The sequence below is a fragment of the Alligator mississippiensis genome, chromosome 3, assembly GCF_030867095.1.
Source record: "Alligator mississippiensis isolate rAllMis1 chromosome 3, rAllMis1, whole genome shotgun sequence".
NCBI lineage: Eukaryota > Metazoa > Chordata > Crocodylia > Alligatoridae > Alligator > Alligator mississippiensis.
In genome coordinates this window covers 127,903,641-127,923,789 of record NC_081826.1, presented here as the reverse complement: position 1 = coordinate 127,923,789, position 20,149 = coordinate 127,903,641, and the positions used below count along the sequence as shown (strand labels likewise).

General features: G+C 47.0%; 1 protein-coding gene across 3 annotated transcripts in view; it reads left to right on the top strand.

Moving 5' to 3' along the window:
• The first annotated feature begins 291 nt into the window (after positions 1-291).
• Positions 292-20,149, top strand: part of RANBP9 (RAN binding protein 9) — a 66,439-nt gene continuing 46,581 nt past the window's right edge. Inside the window, exons 1-2 of one of the 3 annotated variants that reach the window (XM_006269196.4) lie at positions 292-517; positions 11,770-11,881. In XM_006269196.4, the coding sequence (XP_006269258.2) occupies positions 307-517; positions 11,770-11,881 (323 nt within the window). In that variant the 5' untranslated portion in view covers positions 292-306. Of the gene's footprint in view, positions 518-5,363; positions 5,821-11,769; positions 11,882-20,149 lie in introns of those variants that run through there. The other 2 variants (XM_059724394.1, XM_059724393.1) reach the window with 2 other exon arrangements.

The window sequence follows — 20,149 nt, the reverse complement described above, 5'->3', positions numbered from 1 at the left end:
AGATATTGGTTGTGCAGACCTTGGATGTCATCCAGCACGGTATTTCTTATGATCTCTCTCTTCTATTAGGACTTAATTGCCTTAGGCTTTGCAGCTGCCCCCCTCCCCCCCCCCTCCACTTCTCCCCTTTAAATTCAATACTATGTAACACACAAAACGTACAAGCAATTTTGTACTGCAAAGTGTGTTTTGGTTTCACGTTGCTATGCATATTGTTTTGTACTGCAAAGTATGCTTTAGCTTGAATATGATCATGTTTAATATGTGTCTGCTTTGCTCTATTCAGGGGCGACACGTAGGGGGTACATGTGGCAGTATATCCTCTGCAAAAAGGCTCCCCACTCACCGCTGCCAGGCTTCCATCACCAAGCTTCCACCATCGCCAGCACAGCCATGCCCCCCAGCCACCGGAGCCATGTGCCATTCATGGTATATGATTTCTGTATTTGCTGTATCTTGTCTCCTCTCCTCTGCTTGGTGTTCTGTGGAGAAGAATGCTGTCTGGGGAGGTTGACAGGTAAGCCCCCTGCAGTGTCCTGGTATCTGTGGCCTTTTGGTTTAGGACCCCCTGCTTCCCCCCATGCTGAGACCAGAAAGCCTGGTCTTCCTCAAGTACAGCTTGAAAATCAGATCCCTAGCCTGATTGGCTAGACTGGACAGTGTTCTTTTTCTTAAATTAATTGCTCAAGAAAGAGGCTGGAAGCATGGCAAACCCTGATTAGGATACTTGGGGTGATGTCATGCCAAGGTATATAGCAATCTTTCAGCTAGGCAGCTAGCTGCAAGGCTGCAGAGCTGAATGCAAGCTCAGGAGAACGGCTCCTCATGGGGAGGGTCTCCCTCCCTTTCACTGGAGAAGCAAGCTGAAGCAATTTGAAGGGGAAACCTCAGATAAAGGGAGAGAGCATCTGTCTTAGTGTTTGGGGCTCTTCTTTCCTTCTTCCCTCCCCCTTTTTCCTTCTGGGTTTTGAGTGAGATAATACCATGGAGGTATTAATCCCTGGAGCAAACTGACCAGGATTGGAGCCTGGCAGTTTTTGGTCAGAGTTGAAGCCTGGTTCTTTTGTTGCTTTTGCAGCTTCTTTGTCCCAGCTAAGCTGTGTGGCTGGGACCAGCTGTAGTCCAGGCCCCGATGCAGGATAGGCCTGGCCAGTGGCAATGCATAGGGGGTGCACAGGGGTGAAGTAAACTGATGCTTATGAAAGCTTACAAATCTCAAATTTAGTCTATAAAGTACAAATCTACCATTACAGATAGTAACAGCAACTCTCTAACTGTGAGAGGGGTTAAGCACTGGAATATACTACTGAGACTGTGGAATCCCCATCCTTAAGAACATATTAGACCAGTGGTGATGCATAGGGAGGTGCACAGGGATGGATGTGCACCCCCTAAGAGCACTGGTGCACCCCCTGTTCAGTCACGCTCACTGCTTAGGTGATGGGCATGGGGGCAGACGGGAGCACCAGTGCCCCCTCCCCCACTCCTTCCCCCCCCCCCCCCCCCGCAAGTGCCAGCCGATCACTGCAGCTGCTCCCAGAAGTGGCCGCAGCCACTCCTGGAAGCGGCTGAAGCGATCAGCCTTCATGGGATTGGCCATGGGGGGACTCCCCCAGCCCGGGCAGTGAGATCAGCCGTGGGGGGGGGGGCCTCCACCCAGTCAGCGGGACTACTTGCACATGCCCCCCTTGACTAAGGCAGCACCAGACGCCCATGGGCCTGGCTCCTCTTTGAGTTCTTTTGCAGGTTGCTGCCCCAGCAGAGCTGTGTGATTAGGACTAAGAATTGTGGGGGTGCAGTATGCTGACTGAAGCTGCAGGCACCTCGTCACACCCTCTCCACAGGAAGTGGTGATCAGTGTCTTACAGCTTCCCAGGGAGCAATGACATTTGAACCTGGCACTTGTTGCTGCCAACTGGTGCCCAGGAGAGAGATCTATATTTGATTTCCAGAGAAGAAGAAGAAAAAGAAGAAGAAGAAGAAGAAGATGAGGAGGAGGAGGAACTTACTCCCATGTGTCAGGGCAAAACAGTAACCCTGACCCATGTCTCATGACTACAAGAAATCCTGTTCAATCTCGCTAGCATTTTTGAATATCACACCTTTATTACACCATATGCCACTTAGTTCAGTGAAATCATAATGATTTGCTTCTAGGGCTCCTACTTCCCAGTTCCAACTGCTCGGGAACCATGTGCATAAAAGTAGGAGTGCATGTGATATATCTGTATCTGTCTCGTACTGAATTTTAGCAGCTGGGAACAGGGAGAAGGAGAACCAGCTCTGCGGGGTGCTTTGTCACCACCAGGAAGGACTACACTTTGGAAGGACTCCTCCTTTCAAAACCCTACAGTCTGAAATGTTCTTTGGAATAACTGTGGATTAAATAAAATAGAAGAGAAGCTGTTTAATTTGTCAGATATAGCAGCCCTTTGAGACCACATCTGAAAATGCTCAGGCCCCTCTGTGGGGAGCTGTCTTAGTCTGAATCATAGAATTATAGGGAAGTGGTTGGAAGGGTCAAGAGGGATCTCAGGAGGTCGTTTAGTTCAACCACCTGCTCAAAGAAGGACTATCCCTAGCTATATAATCCCAGCCAAGTCTATGTCTAGCTGGGTCTTAAAAACCTCCAAGGATGAAGATTCCACAACCTGTCTGGGTGGCTTGTTCCAGTGCTTTACTCCTATCCTAGTGAGAAGGTGTTCCCTAATATCTAAATTAAATTTCCCTTACTGCAACTTGAGACCATTACTCCTTGTTCTGTCATCTGTCACCACTGAAAACAGTCTAGCTCCATCCTCTTTGGACACCCCCCTTCAGGTAGTTGAAAGCTGTTATAAAATCCCCTCTCAGTATTCTCTCCTCCAGACTAAAGGAGCCCAGTTCTTTCAGCCTTTCCTCAGAACTCATGTCCCCCCAGCCCCCTCACCATTTTTGTTGCCCTGTACTGGACTCTCTCCAATTTATTCACATCCTTTCTGTAGTGGGGGGCCCAGAACTGGACATAGTACTTCAGATGTGACCTTGCCAGTTCCAAATACAGAGGAAGAATTTCCCTTGATCTGCTGGCAATGCTCCTATTAATGCAGTCCAGTATGCCATTAGCCTTCTTTGCAACAAGGTCACGCTGTTGGCTCATATTCAGTTTATTGTCCACTGCAAGCCCCAGGTCCTTTTCTGCACAGCAATGAAGTCAAGCAGCAGATAGTGCAGGGTGGCACTTCAGAGCAGTGGTTCTCCCCTGCTTTAGACTTCAAGGCAGATGTGCATTCACAGGGGAGGCACTGATGCAATTGCACGCCCCTTTGATTCCTAATCCATCCAAACCTTAAAACCTGTGCCTGGCAGCAGCATTTCTAGTCAGGCAGTAATGAGGAAGTCACTTGACTTCATGGCTCATTATCATCTACCTGATCCCTTTTAAACTCTACATTGCACAGGTGTTAATGACTGTTTCTTCTTTTTAATTGTCTTGATATTCTACCACTCAAGCTCGCCTTTGTTCTGCAGTTCTGCTGTGTGTTCACAGCTCCTGCTCATGAAGCTCCTATTTCACAGCACTGCACACTGTTTTAAAATTATTCCAATGAAGCTGGTTTTTGCTTCTATCTTAAATTCAGTCATATAGCTGTAGGCCCCTAGGGCAGGGGTCAGCAACATTTTTGGGCAGAGTGCCGAAAACATCTGCAACCTCAATTTGTAAGATGTTTGTGTGCCAGGGCAGACAATGGGGGAGCCATAAGTGGCCCAATTCTTGTTATGGCAGCACAGGCCCGACCCCTTCCCTGCTGTTCAACCCAAGGCAGGAGTGCAAAGCAAAATGCCTTTGAGTGCCACACTCTGGCACCTATACCGGGGGTTGCCAACCCCTGCCCTAGGGGATTAGAAAAGATTCTAGTTTAACTGGAGAAATATATGTGTTGTTTTACACATGACGATGTACCTCACCACCTGCACCCCCCTTTCCAAAATTCTAGATCCACCCCTGGCCCAGGCCCAGACAGAGGTGGTGGGGAGGTGACTGAGTCTGAAGTCAGACAGCAGGCAGGGCAGGGTGGCACCTTAGAGCAGCGCTGCTCCATCTTTTTAGACTTCAAGGCACCCCCTGGCGAGATGCGAGGCACCTCTGGAAAAATGCCCATTCTTCATTTTCACTCTTTTTTCCCACCCTGACTACAGAAACATAACACGGCTGTTTTTCTGTGGCAAAGAACTCGGGATTACGGGCGTCTCCAGGAACCACAGAATCCCATTTGAAACCTGCGCTCTGATCTTGCCAATCCTGTCCACCAGTGCACCAGGGCTGGCGTGGTGGGGCATTGGCTGTGGAATGGGTGGACCACCCAGGCCATGGCCCAACCAACTTTTAGCACATTAATTTAGCTAGCTATGCAGTTAAAAAAAATAGCTATACAGTTTTAAGCGGAATGACAATTGGGCATTTGTGGGTTATATAAATTAATATGCTAGAAGTTGGTCGGGCCATGACCCTGGTGGCCCACCCGTTCCGCAGCCTATGCAGTGGGGCACCTTGCTGCAGCACCCTGGTTGGAAATGGCTACCTCCAGGTGTCCAGAGGAGGCAGGAGCTCTCCTAGGTGCCAGGGTTCAAATGATGGGGGAACGGAAGGGGGGGGCATTGAGCCTAATAAAATCAGAGTCCCCACAGGTTATGATGTTCAGATCTTAGAGGGGGGCTCTTGTCTTATGGGGAGATAAGAGACAAGAGCCCCCCTGTAAGATTTGAAAATCGTAACGGGTGGGGTGTCTTTGATTTTATTCAGGCATCATGATGGGCAGCCCAATTTTTTGTGCAGATCCCTGAGGCAAAGTGTAATCCAGGGGTGGTCAAAATGCGTCCCGTGGGCCAGATGTGGCCTGCCAGGCCATTCTATCTGGCCCCCAGGGCCCCTAAAAAATGGAGAAAATTAATATTTATTTGCCCCTGGCTGCCTGTCATGCGGTCCTCGATGGCTTGTGGAAAGTCCATAAGCGGCCCTCCGCCCAAAATAATTGCCCGCCCCATGTAGTCCAAACCCTGGCTAGGACTAGGAGTGGGCTTGTTGCCTCCTGAAGGTCAAGCGCCTCTCCCTGCAGGGCAGTGAGAAGCCCTCCAGTGTCTCCCCATGTACGTGTGGAGAGAAGGAGAGGGGACCCCAGTGCAGGGGGGCGGGGCCGCAGCCTCGCGCCTGGTTTCGCGGTCACGCCGTAGCCTCCTTAGGAGCGGAAGCCACACCCCTCCCGCCGGGTGGGGAGGGGCCGAGTCTCGCGCACACCTCGGACGTCACCGGCGGAAGCCCCGCCCCCTACCCCCGCAGGAAGCGGCTCAGCTGAGCCGGGACGCACCGCGGTGCCCCTCCCCCTCCCCGCGTCAGAGCGCGGCTGCAACCATCGCCCCCCGCCCCGCCCCGCGCAGCCAGCGGCCCAGACCCGGCTGGGATGTCCGGGCAGCAGCAGGTCCCGCAGGCCCCGGCCCTCGCCGGCCCCGCGCAGGCCCCGGCCGCCGCGCTGCTCCTGCACCCGCCACCACCGCCGCCGCCCGCCACCGCCGCCCCGGCCCCGCCGCCGCCGCCCCCGCCGCCGCCTGCAGCCACCGCCGCGCCGGGGCCCGGGGCCGGGCCGGGGGGGAGCAGCGCGGCGGCGCCCTTCCCGCACGGCGATGCGGCCCTCAACGAGCAGGACAAGGAGCTGAAGCGGCGGCTGCGCCGGCTCTACCCGGCCGTGGACGAGCGCGAGACGCCGCTGCCGCGCTCCTGGAGCCCCAAGGACAAGTTCAGCTACATCGGCCTCTCGCAAAACAACCTGCGCGTCCACTACAAGGGTCAGCGCCCCTCCCCCACGCCCCGCACCCCCTTCTCCCCTCCCCCACCCCCCAGTTCACCGTCAGAGCCCTCCCCATCCCCCCCAACCCCTCCATTAGCACCCATCTCACCCTCCTGACCTGATCAGCAACCCCCCTCCTGATCAGCACCTATCTCACCCCCCAACCTGGTCTGCACTACTCTTCCCCGTCAGTACCCATTCCTCCCTCCCAGTTATCTCCCATCTTGGCACCCATCTCCCTCCCCCTGGTCAGCCCCCATCTCACCCCCCCAGCACCCCTCTTCCTATCCTTCCCCCTCCCTCACTGCCCCTTGCTCTGGGGTGGGAAGGGTCCCCCCCCAGGGTGTAGGGGGAAGGGAGGGAAGGCAGCAGCACTACAACAATAACAGGAAGCCAGGCCTGTCTGCTCTTCTTGGGATTCCACCCCCTCAGGAGTTTACATGGGTGTGAGTGGGGTGGGGGGTGTGATTCAAGTTCATTTCCCCCCCCCCCCCCCCCCCCCCCCCCACTCACTTGCTGCATGAGATCCTGGGAGGAGAAGAGGGAAGGTAGAAGAGTCAGAAATGGCCTGTGTTAAGCAAAGGGTTCTGGAGGGAGAAGAAAGGAGACTGAGCAATTCAGAAGCAGAAACGTTCTTTTTTTTTGTCTAGGAAGAGAGCGAGGACATGGGTGAGATCAGGCCCCTGGAAATGCTGCGGAGCCAGGCACAGGGAGGGTGCATCTCTGTGTGTAGGAGAGCAAAAAAAAAAAAAAAAAGTGGGGGGGGCAGGGAGGGAGTCTGTCTGTCCGTCCCCCTGCACCCCCCCCCCCCCCCCCGGGCATCCAGCCAGGGGTAGGCCTCTGAGGGGTCTTGAGTGGGAAGATTAGGATTTAAGACGTAAAGCAAGGAATATTACAGTTCATGCTGTGGTTTCCCGTGACTTGCTTGTCAAATTGGCAGCAGCAAAGGTATAAAATATTATACTCGTGTAGGGCAGCAACAATAGAGGCTGTAAGTGTTGGTTGTTGTGAACATGTCATAGAAGCCATAAGGGTATGAGTTTACCCTGACCTATTAAAAAAGGGCGCACGCAGGCACGCAGACTCACATCTGGTATTCTAGGCCCAAGTCCCGAGTGCTTCGGATCAAAACAACTTCTGAGTTGGCTTCAAGGGGAGGTCTTTGGTCACAGTGTAGTCAAACGAATGTAGAAGAAGGGGAAAACCCTTGTGATTACCCTTTCTCTAAGTTTACAGTAGTGAAATTGAAGTGAAATCTTGATAAACATGTTACTGTTTAATCAAAGAGGAGGAAAATGGCAACACAAACATACAAATGGTAGGATTTGGCCGCTGTAAAAGGATTTGATGTACTTTGCAAGGTATTCTACAAGAGGCAGGGCCTAGTGTGTATTGTATGAAATACTTCATTCAAATAATATTTAAGTTGCAGACTTGCAAAGCTAGTAAATTCAGAGTTGATGACTTATTATGGCCTTCTGGAGGACCCTAAGAAGGAAAGATATGTTGTGTAATATTAAACTTTGAATTTCCTGACTTCTTTTCAGGTATTTATGACCTGGGGATTTTTAGAAGTGTATTATAGTTGATCTAGTTTGACTGTTAAGTTTTTCATCACGTGCATGTAGCTTTCTGCCAAGTTTGCTCACTTGTTTTGCTGTGATTTTCTAAAATGGTGAGCTAAAAACAAATAAATAAGGAATCGTTCTGGTCTGTTGGCTTCCTACAAAAGTACATTTTTATGATTTTTTTTTTCTTTCTTGCTTTACCTGTCATCTCCCCCCCGTCTCTAAAAGTTAAAACCATATTGCTGCATCTTGTTGCAATTTCTTTGAAGAAATTATGAATGAATGTTAAACATTGGCTATGCTGACTACCCGACATGTTCACTGCCTACAGAGATCGAGGCCATAGAAATACATTATGTAAGCTGGGACACTTAAGTAATTAGTGACAACTAAAGGGAGCCTCACCTAATAAGAATGTAGGGGGAATGTTGGCTAGTTCTTTAGTAAGTCAACTTGGAGATTACCAGACTAACACATAGGTATGTGGATCAGAAAAGGTGGTCTTAGAAGGGTAGCCCCTCTTCTAACTGCAAACATGCTGTTGTTTAAAGCAGTGAATGGCTCCTTAAAAATTGAACTTTTCTCCCCTTTTATCCTGAATCTTAATGGAGATAGGTACTGCTGCAGCTTCAGGAAGAAAACTTTCAGAATCTCTCTGATTTTGTAAAGTGCTGGAACTGGCAATACATCTGTGGCTATCTGGGCAGTAGGAAAAGAACCGGAATTGGCATTGCTTTTGATAAAGATTTTGAAACAAATGTGTGGGTTGTTGGTGGAAATCTGTGGGATCTTCCACCAGCATCCTTGAAAAATAGATCCAGTCAAGAAGTGGGTAATGTTAAAAGCAATGACTCCATTAGTCTTGTTGATTCTTGGATGCATTTATTCAGGCTTCCTTTGCTCGTGCAACATTCTGATAATAGAAATGGCTTTTTTTGGAGGTAGTTGCTCCCTATCTGTGACTGACAGGAAGTGCTGTTTCTGGTAACATCAGTGCTTTTTTTTCCTAGCTTGTTTCCCCTTTCCATTCCACCTTTTTTCTTCTTTTTACTTCCACTGTAGTTAAATGTCCTAAGTTTGTCTTTCTGACAACATATTGGAGTTAAAGGTAGCAACCACTTGAGTGAACCATCCAAAAAAAAAAAATGTATGTATGTACAGTCCTCAAACTGCATGCTGACATACAGACATGTGCACACAGGCACGTGCGCACACATATATATGCACACGTACGTGTGTGTATATGCGTGGATGTGTATGCATGTCACTATGCAGTTTGCAGACTGTATTTTGCCCACCCAATCAAGGAAATGCAATATCTTGAAATCCTAATATACTTCTGTAACATTACTGTACAAAAGAGCTGCTTCTCAGTTTGTAGCCTGTTCTTTGTTTTTTCCAATCGCTTAATAATTTGAATCTACTGCTTTATTTGGGTGCTTTGTGCCTGAAATCTTGTCTTGCCTCTCTCCCAATTACATAGTTTCTCCAGTAAAGATACTGCCAAAGAACTCTTGCTTCTGTCATCATGTCAGACAAAAAAGTCTTATACAATTTTTGAATAAATGGACTTTGCTGGGATCCCCCCCCTTCCCTCCCCCGTAAATACAGGTATTTCTGAGTGGCTTCCAATGTCGGGTTAAAAAAATCTTCTAGTTTTATCTCCACTTCTAGGTGCTTCTTCACATTTGTCTAGTAGACAAAACAGGGTTCTGATGGAAATAATCCTATATGAGCTTATCAAGAGCATTTTAAATTCATTCAGTAACATTTTGGAGAAACCGAGATGGATCTACTTTACTGTACCAAATATAGCCAAGGCAGCAATACAGAGGCCTATTTTGTACAGTTAAAGCAATCACAGAAATTGAAGTCACTGAGTAACTGCTTACAGGTCTTGATATTTTTAGTCTGAGTAAAACCTTTCCCCTGTATCCACTTAAGTTTCTGTTCAATTTTTTTAGCCGATTCCTGCAGTTTCCCAATAACATTAGTCATTTTAAACTATATTTACCTAAAGTATGTATTTACAAATTAATAACATAGGATCATAGGATGAACCCGAAAGCTTGCTTAATAACTATTCTCCAACCATTTGGGTTGGTCTAATAAAAGATATCAAATTCACCCAAGGAACCTTGTCTAACACAGGATCATACATCCCAGTAATTTTGCCAAGGAGATCCCTTTGACTTAAGTAAGGTTAGTTAATGTTTATGGAGTTACTCATTTATATGTTTATAGCATTGGGCCTTAATATTAGGTTTTAAAAACTAAAATAATTTCTGTGATTATCACTACCTTATCTCTGTTTTAGCTGGTTATTTCAAGTGTATGTTGTTTAAATTTAGCTTATTTTTAATACTAATTTAATTTCAGAGGGAAATTTCTGTTTCTAAAGACCTTATGATATATTTTTTTAATAAAAGTTAATTAATATCACTAACAGCTGTTAAAATAACTTTTTATTTATAAAGTGAGTTAGTCTCAGTTCTTTGATCAAAGTGATTGCAGGTTTTTATAAAGACTTCGAAGTAAAATTAAAATTTACAGGAAGGTAGTGGAAATTGCTGTGTAAGACTCTTGCAGAACACTTTTTTAATGATGAAAAAAGGCTTTTAGTCTTTAATCTTTCACACACTTTAAAAATTGTCATCCTATTATAGACTATATCTTAAACTCTGTAAAAGTCTTACTATTGAAAACTTCTATTTCAGGTAACGTAGAGAAAAATGTTGGGAGGCTTTATGGGGTGCTCCTTGCAATGCTTAAGATCCAACTGACTGCATTTCTTGCATTTTGAATTTACTATCAAAGTAGTAACTACAGACCATCTAGAATAAGCATATTTTTAAAATTAGAGGCTACCTTATAGGTTAGAAAAGAGATCTTTAAAAAGGACAGCATCTTGAAATTTAGTCAGTTTTCCAAACCCATTTTAGTTTGGATATCATTGGATAATAGTAATAGATTTGCAACCACATTTTCCTATTTTTTAAAATGTTTTCCTCCTCCTCCTTTTTTGGGAAATTTGATTCAATTGTTTAGTGAAAACAGTGAAACTACAGGGATTTCCATAAAATATACAAAGAGAAGTACAGGAATATTTTCCTGTAATTTATAACTGTATCTCTTGGGTTTTTATTTTTAAATGTTAGGAAATATTTATTTTTATTTTAGGGATTAAGTGATATCTAAACAGGGATGTCTGAGTTAATGTTCTGTTCAAGGATTCAAGAGGCCCCTTGAACGTTATGGCTGCTTTATGGTCCGGGGACTTCTGTACAACTAAGAAAGGCAACCTGATTCATAACAGTTTAATAATGAATCACTGGCACTTGAAAACAAAACAAAAACTTATTCTGGGATTTCTTAGGCTGTAGGTTTGCTTATTATTTTGAGGGATTAAATCTGGGGAAAAATCTTACTAGGAGTAAGAAATTCAGTAAATCTCCATGGTCTTGTTTTGAGTACAGGCAGGAGCAAATATGCGTCTTTTTCCTTTGTTAAGACTTTGTGAATCAGTTTGTGTCTAATCTGTGGCTACAGGAAACAGATGACATAAAAGCTAAATATATAAAGTCTTAAAAAATCAATGTTTCATGATTAAGCCATCGTTAGAGAAAATGAAAAGGTTATTAATGAAGCATACTGAAGTAAGCAATGCAAAAGATGCTAGAAAATAAACACAGTTGCCGAGGCCCTGAAGAGGCTAACGTACCGAGACTAGGACTTCTTTTAGGAACAGCACTGATAAGTGTCTGCTGTTCTTGCAACAATAGGAGTAATGCCTACATTCATTTTTGTAGGCTTTAGTGGTTAATGAATTGTTGTAATAAAAGAAATTCAGAACATGGAAATAAGTTGCTTACTGTGCATATTGTGAAGCAACTGACAGATATGTCAAAGGACAGCAATAAAATCTCTTGAAATTTTCTAAAGAAATAGAAATATACTGAGCAGTAAATGATACAGCACAGTTTTAATAGTTCAGTTGATAAAACTAAGTAAACACTGTGCAACTGGAGCCAGGCAATATTTTCAAGTGGACTTCTGTCAATCTTATATACAAATTATATTAAAACAGACTGAATCTTGCCTTTTAATCATTTGCCTTATAATAGCAAACCTCTTATAAGTAGAATACACTGAATGATCTGTTGGCATGTTTAGACAAGTGACAATGGTAAGCACATTCTAGAGCACCTTCGTAAGAACATAGCTTCACATGCTGTTTCATCAATCAGTTTAACCAGACTTTTCAAGTACGTGCAACTGAGTCACTTATTCTGAGTGTTGGTTTGTGCACTGTCAAATTACCTTGTGCATTTTCATTTCAGCTGGAGTTTAAGTTTTTAATATGACTGATTATTTTGCAGGTCATGGAAAAACCCCAAAAGATGCTGCCTCAGTTCGTGCCACACATCCTATTCCTGCAGCCTGTGGAATATACTATTTTGAAGTTAAAATTGTCAGTAAAGGAAGAGATGGGTAAGCACCAAATGTATTTATTCATAATACTGTTTGACATATTTTTCTGTCAGTTCCACATCATCTATCTTTTATCCATATGATCTTATTAAATTTCATTTGCGTTATTTAATATAAGAAACACTTGATGGCAACTAGGGACTAAATGGATTAGGTGATTAACAATGATGCATAGGGTGATTCTGTATCTTGCCACTTCACATTTAACTTGATTCATTAGTGACCAGAAATTACCCTCTGACATCTGACAGTCTGTTAAGTCAGCTAGTGGTCTTAGTTCTCTTCCCAGTAGATAACTGTTCACATCATTTAAAGAATAAACAAACCATAATTAGTCTCTTTGTTCATACTTTTGGGTGAGGTTCTGGGGATTGAATGGTTATAAAAATTGAGTGTGCACTTTACCTTTTATAGATGTAGCACTTCCATGATAAGCTAAAGGCATATTGTCAGCTTAACTGCTGGGAAACTTACACATCTGCTGCCCAACGCTGTCTATTATGTGGTGACACACAAAAGCTTTCCTTGCCAGAGCTACTGATCCAGCACCTTATATGAGTACTCTATTCATTCTGAAAAGTAAACAATATTTGTAAAACTAGTGGCTAGCAAACTGTAGTTGAAAACATTTCAAATGTTTAACTGTTTTGAGTAGACAGCAGTCATCCTTTTGAAACACCAGGAGCTCTCTCAACATTTGTTAAGTACGGCTGCTATTTTCCAGTCTTTATAAATGTCAAGGGCCTCTCTTGTGCATCACTTCTTTTAGGCTTTGTTGCCCTCAAGGTAATTGGAGGTCAGTTTTTCCTAAATTAAGAGATGTGAAGGCTTATCTGAGAAAAATCCTGAAGTTTTAGTAACAACAACTAGAAAAAGGAGAGGATTTGGCAAATCTGTCTCCTCATATGAGGGATATGTCCTTCATTTTTTTTCAATAGGCAGGGGAATTTGTGGTCCAGAGACAGTCTGCTATAACATTTGATTAAGCTGATAAAGAAGCAAATATCTATTCTTGTATTATGTGTAATATGTGCATTGTGACTGAATGACTTAGAGGTCCCAGGCAAGGTGCGGCTTTCTTGTGATAAGTACTGCACAAAACATTTAGAAGTCTCTAAGGTGCCCAGAAGTTTTCATCACAATTTGTTTTTGGTTAAGATGTCCAAGACAATGTCCTTCTTTGTCCCTTTGCTTTTGCTTAGCCTCTTTCTCAGTGTTTCACAAATCTTTCATAGATTTCATAGACATTGGGGCTGGAAGGGACCTTGGAAGATCATCGAGTCCAGCCCCCTGCCCAAAAGGCAGGAAGTCAGCTGGGGTCATAGGATCCCAGTGAGATAAGCATCCAGTTTGCTCTTGAAGGTGTTCAGTGAAGGCGCTTGAACCACCTACGGTGGCAGGCTGTTCCAGACCTTGGGGGCTCGGACACTAAAGAAATTCTTCCTTATGTCCAGCCTGAAACGGTCTTGTTGTAGTTTATGACCATTCGACCTAGTCGTCATCCCTTGGGGCGCTGTGGTGAACAAACGTTCCCCCAGATACTGGTGGTCACCCCTGATAAACTTGTAGGTGGCCATCAGATCACCCCTGAGCCTGCGCTTTTCCAGGCTAAAGAGCCCCAGGGCTCTTAGCCTGTCATCGTAGGGTCTGCTTCCCTGACCTCTGATCATGCGCGTGGCTCTTCTCTGGACTCTCTCAAGCTTCTCCACATCCTTTTTGAATTGTGGAGCCCAAAATTGGGTGCAGTACTCCAGCTGCGGCCTCACTAAGGCCAAGTACAAGGGGAGAATGACGTCCCGGGATTTGCTTGAAAAGCATCTATGGATGCAAGCCAGCATTTTGGTCGCTTTACTAGCCGCAGCATTGCACTGCAGGCTCATGTTCATCTTGTGGTCAATGATGATCCCCAAGTCTCTTTCTTCCTTAGTGCTAGCCAACATAGTGCTGCCAAGCCTATAAGGATGCTGTGGGTTTTTCTTCCCAAGGTGGAGAACCTTGCGTTTATCGGCGTTGAACACCATCAGATTCTTGTCCGCCCACTTGTTGAGCCTGTCCAGGTCAGCCTGGATCACCTGCCTGTCTTCTGGTATGGATGCTTTGCCCCAAAGTTTGGTGTCATCAGCGAACTTGGCCAGTCCGCTTCTGACTCCAGTGTCCACATCGTTAATGAAGATGTTGAACGGTATGGGTCCAAGAACAGAGCCTTGGGGGACCCCACTGGTCACAGGACACCATGATGAGTGACTTCCATCAATTACTACCCTCTGGGTCCGACCCCGGAGCCAATTTTCCAGCCAGTGGATTGTGGAGGACCCAAGGCGACAATTGGCCAGTTTCTCCAAGAGACGATCATGGGACACCAGATCGAAGGCTTTTTTGAAGTCAAGATATATGACATCAATCTCTTTTCCCTTGTCCAGGTGATAGGTCACCTGGTCGTAGAAGGAAATGAGATTGGTCAAGCAAGACCTACCCGCAACAAACCCGTGCTGGCTATCCCTTAAGATGTTGGCGTCGGCTAGTCCATTTAGGATGGCCTCTTTAATAAACTTTTCTAAGATCTTCCCCGGGATAGAAGTCAGGCTAATGGGCCTATAGTTAGCCAGATCCACTTTCCTCCCTTTCTTGAAGATAGGCACCACATTGGCCTTCTTCCAGTCTTCAGGCACTACACCAAAGCGCCAAGAGTTTTCAAAGATCCGTGCTAGAGGCTGGGCTATGATGCTCGCCAGCTCCTTGAGTACCCTGGGGTGAAGATTGTTAGGGCCGGCTGACTTGAAGGTATCCAGCTTCTCAAGATGTTCCTTCACAAAGTCAGCATCAATGGAGGGCAGGGGATCACCCTCACCCGGACTTCCCTGTCCCGTAGCGGGCATGGGTGTCCCATGGGACTGATGAAAGACTGATGCAAAGTACCTATTTAATAGGTTGGCTTTTTCCTGGGCGTCAGTTGTCAGTTGCCCCATCTGGTTCAGCAGGGGTCCAACGTTGCCCCTGCTTTTCCTCCGGCTCCCCACATATCTGAAAAAGGACTTTTTATTGTCCTTGATGCTCAAAGCTAGTTGGAGTTCTGTTGCAGCCTTGGCTTTCCTGGTCTGCTCCCTACAGGACCGGACCAGTGCAGAATAATCCTCCTTGGAGGTGACTCCCATCCTCCATCCTTTGTAGGCCTTTCTTTTTAGCCTCAGGAGTCTGCTAGGTCCCTGGAGAGCCTCTTGCTGCCTTTCCTCCGAGAGGGAATAGACATAGTTTGTGCATTGAGGATCGCTCCCTTGAGGAGCAACCACTCTTCTTGAACTCCCCTCTCCCCATGGTCATGGTCCCTTAGGGCCTCACTGACAAGCCTCCTGAGCTTGTCAAAGTTGGCTTTCCTGAAGTCAAGGACTTCCGTGTTGCTGACTGACTTGCCAGCTTTTCAGCGGATGGTGAAGGTGATCATCTCGTGGTCACTGTCACCCAGCTTCCCATCGATCCCTAGGTCGCCGACTAGGTCATCCCCAGTAGCCAGCACCAGGTCGAGCAGCGCTTTGCCTCTCGTTGGCCCATAGACTTCTTGAGTCAGGTAGAGGTCATCCACGCACGAGAGGAAGCTTTGCGACCGCTCACATTTTGCTGAGCGATCCTCCCACGAGATGTCCGGGTAATTGAAGTCACCTGTGACAACCATGGTCCTGGAGCATGCTGCCTCAGCCAGTTCCCGGACAAACTCCTGGTCAAGCTCAGGACTTTGGGTGGGAGGTCTGTAGTAGACTCCCACCATTGTGTCCCCTGTGCTGTGTTCCCCACGGATTTTAACCCAGAGGGTCTCCAGTTGTCCACCCTGGTCACCAATATCGGCTTGCAGGGACGTGTAGCTTTCCTTAACGTAGAGAGCTACACCCCCACCCCTTTTATCTACGTGATCCCTCCTGTACAGGGTATAGCCATCTATACCCGTGGTCCAGTCATGGGTGGAGTCCCACCAGGTCTCCGTTATCCCTGTGACATCATAATTATTTGCATTGAGCAGGAGGATGAGCTCCTCCTGCTTATTCCCCAAGCTCCTGGCATTTGTGTACAGGCAGGCAAGTGTCCCCTGGGGGGCTCCTTCCTTGCCCACAGATTTTACCAGGGCTGGGGCGGGGTGGGCTCCCTTAAGTGCCTTGAACTGCTCGCTTTGCAAGGATTGCTCAGCGGGCCAGCAGTGGCGGTAGTCCCCCCCGTCCCCCAGCAGGCTTAGTTTAAAGCCCGGTGGAGCAGGTCAGCCAGTCTGGCTGCGAAGAGCCTCTTCCCTAGGGGAAGAGGTGGAGGCCATCTCTTCCCAGCAGCTTGCTGCCTCTTTCGCCAAAGAGCAGGCTGTGGTCATGAAAGCCAAAGCCTTCCCGATGACACCAGCGCTGCAGTCTTTGGTTGACCACGTGGATCCTCCTCTTCCTCCTCAGCCCATAGCCTGAGACTGGGAGGATTGACGAGAACACCACCTGTGCCCCCAGACCCTTTAGCCCCGCTCCCAAATCGCTGTAGCGTCTCATGACCCGGCTGGGAGCGCTCCAAGCTGTGTCATTGGTGCCCACATGAATAAGGAGCACGGGATAGTGGTCTGTGGGTTGGAGGAGCTTTGGGATCCTCTCTGCAATGTCCCGGATGCAGGCCCCTGGGAAGCAGCAGACTTCCCGGGCTAAGGGGTCGGGGCGGCAGATTGCCCCCTCAGTCCCCCTCAGGAGGGAGTCTCCCACAACAAACACCTTACGTTTTGTCTTGGGGAGCAGGGGCGGTAGCTGCAGTTGGGCCCATGTTGCTTGTGGGAGCCGGCAACTCAGCAGGCTCTGCTGGAGCGGCAAGAGGTGCTCAGCTCTGGTGGGGCAGGGGCCTTGGTGCGGCGGGCCTTAGGGCCCTTGACCACCTTGATCCATGCCCCTGGCTGGACAGATCGGGAGGTCCCGGAGTCCTCCTTGCCTCCTAGAGGTGATAACTAACTTTTTCTTTTTTCTTGTGGTCAAAAATTGTCTCAGGATATGTTGAGGGAAGAACCTGTCAGTGTCACTTCCCTGAAGTAAGAAAAAAAAAATCTCTAGATAAACATTTGCACTTTCTGCTGTTAGCTGGTTTACCCATTTATCTCAGAGCATACAGCTTCTCAGTGTCTTGGTGGTTCTGCTCTGATTAAAATACCGTACTATCAGAAGCTATCTCTGAGGGAAATGTTTTCTTTATACAAAAATCTTACCATGGCTCTAATTACTTTTATACTTAATCTTGGAATTCCTGCTTTTCCCTCCCCCCCATTTCAAAGTAATCAAAATCAGTCACCATTCTTTAGGTGAAAACTTTGTCATCGACTTATGTCATAAAATATTTTTGGTATTTTCCATTACTTATGTCTCTTCCCTTCTGTTACCATTATAGTACTGCTGCTGTTGCTGAGTAGAACCTTCTGTTGAGCTGTAGTGAGGCTCTTGTCTCTTTCATGGAGTTTAGAACTTAGTAATGTATGCACACATTCAGAGATCAGAATGTTTAAAAGGGATATTTACCCTTAAATATTTATTATTTTAGGACTTATTTTAAAAAAATTGCATCCTTAGCCTGAGAAATGTCGCTTTTGGAGCCTTCCTATTACTTCCTAGATTTTTCAGATTCACTGGTCCATTTAGGACAATGCCACTCAAACATTCTGGCCAAAGGGAGGCAGTTATTAAAGGTCTGATGGGATTGTAAAGTAGAAGCTGCCTTGAAAATGGCAAAATGTGTTCAGGGCTCACATTAGAAATTGGTTATCTGTAGGATTTCCACAGCTTGGGCTGCAAGGTTCATACAAATATTAGATAAAAGGAGATATGAGAGAGGACATTTCTTTCAATTAATATCACCTACTTACCCTGTTCCCACTTGGATCTCAGTATTTTAATTTGCAGTGTCACCTTTTAGATTGCAATCAGGATTTCCTTATTGGCTGCTGCCATTACAATCTGTTTGGCAGTTTCCATGTTGCTCCCATTGGGTGAATTGTATACCATGAGGGCAGTTCTGATAGTGTTTTTATAGTTGGGTAAACTTCTGTTTGGGATAACCTGCCTTAAATCATAGAATCCCTTAAGCTCTGGTAGAAGGTGAGTTCTGAAAATCATTCGTGTTACTGTAGGGCTTAAGAACCCTCATCATGGGCCAGAGCTTCATTTTTAATGCTATGGAAGGGCTGAACAAAACTATCCCTGCCACAAAGAATTCATAGTCTAAAAATAAGAGATAGTAGATAGATACAGACCAACAGGAGGCACAAGGAGACTGTCAGCAAAATAAGCACCACCACGCACCATCCTGCTCTGCTGTGCAGGCAACACACACCCAGCCAGACACAGGGGCCAGGGGAAGCTCGCATATGGCGGTTCCTGGCACTGAGTGTTCGGCCACGCACCAACACCCCCCACTGCGTCTAGCCGCTGGGGGTACACTGATCCAAAAAGTTTGAAATCTTTTGGAAGTTTGAAAATTCCCTGTTGTAGGGGATTGATTCAAAGTAGGGTCTGAGGATGCAGAGAGGATTGGCATAAAAGCGCAGTAGTTTGTGTTTGATGCGTTAGATATGGTGGAGCCAAAGGAATATCCTCGGGTCCAAGGTTGGATATACAACACTGATCCAATGTCTTATGACTTCAGTCCTTCTAAGACAGTGGTGCAGGCCCAATGTGCCAGATGATTGGAGCAGGACTCATAACTGTGCGGGCCGGGAGCGATCCGGGCCCTTTTGTGCATGCGGGCCGTGGCCAGCAACCCGGGCACGCGGGGTCGGAGAAGACCGGGGGCGAGCTAGAATTAGTCACGGATGCGTAGTGGTTGATTTAAAGATTGTTTACTTACACCAAAGGTGGTCGTGGTGTAGGCTGGACAGTTTTCCAGGCACAGCTCCGCTTAAATCCTTGTTTGAGGATTACGACAAGTTCGCTCTCTCCCATGGAGTTGTTGAAGCTCCGGGGGTCTGTACACAGGAAGGGATACGTCTAGGAATTTATCGGCGATGGGGAGAGGCCAGAGGCTGGTTAGGGCCCTGTTGCCTCTTAAGAAATGTGTTGGGTCTGTAAGGATCCGCAGCACTTAGAGATCTTCACACAGCGTGAAGTCTCCTCCTCCTGATGTTCATGGAGTCCTCCCTTGTGGGGGGTCTCCTCGGAGTTCTCCAATTTCTCTCCAAGTTCTCTCCAATTTGGGCGGAAACCACACAAGCTTTTTATACGGCTAGCAAGCCAATCGCTAGCTGCCACGTATGCATAATTTAATGTGAACCAGTAATGTGGCTCGAATTTGAATACAAATGGCGGGAACTCTTTGCACCGAGCGTTTCTTAGATGCAAAAAGAAATGCACCATGCAAAGAAAGCTACAAATTGGCGGGAAATTCTCCGTTGCACCGGGGTTCTCTGCTGCAGCAGAAAACTCCACCGTGCAAAGAAGCTACAATTTAGCGGGAAAATAATTTAGCGGTGCCGAAGCGCACACAAAACAAAACTCACAACTTTGGGTTGTGACAGTAACGTGGGTCATAATGAATCCTACACACCAGGATTGGGCCCTGAGGCCTGGCAGTGCTCCCTCATTCTGCCTGCCTGCTGGGCTTGGGTCCTGGGGGCCCAATCCAGCCCATAGGGTCAAGGGTTCCCTTTATTGGTCTAGAGATTTGGCATCAGGGGAGTGGTACTACCATTTCCCCCACCACCAAATTCTAAACCTGTGGGGAGCCCTGCAGAGGCTAGAAGTTGAGCACCCATGTTCTAATAGGTAATATTTTTAGAGGTGGATTGGCACTGATAAAAGGAAAATTTACGGTATTGGCAATCGGCTTTTTTTGGGTGATGTGGCTTATAATGTCACTGATAAATGCCTCATGCATGTGCGCAGCTGCAGTGCAGTACGCAGGTGACCAGGAGCATAGCCTGGCAGTGTGGAGAGCAGTGTTGGGCTGGTAAGTCTGTTGTGGAGGAAGGGGCAGAGGGAGGGAAGAGACATGGGGTGGGGGCAGATTGAGGCTCTGTGGTGAGGGAGGGAGTGGGACTGAGGCAGGCACTGCCCAGCTAGGGCAGGGTTGGGCATGAGACAGAGCTGAAAGTGGCTTGTCCAGAGGATGGTGGGGAGCTCTTGCCTCTGCACGCACCCTGGGAGGGCATGGGAACATGTTCCTTTGGATCTGTGTGCTGGGCAAGGTCCAGCTGCCACTGGGGTTGGGGCTGCACTGAGTTCTTCCCAGTGTGGGGGTTGGGCCAAGCTGCGCTTAGGGCAGATGGTGGTAGTGCTTGGA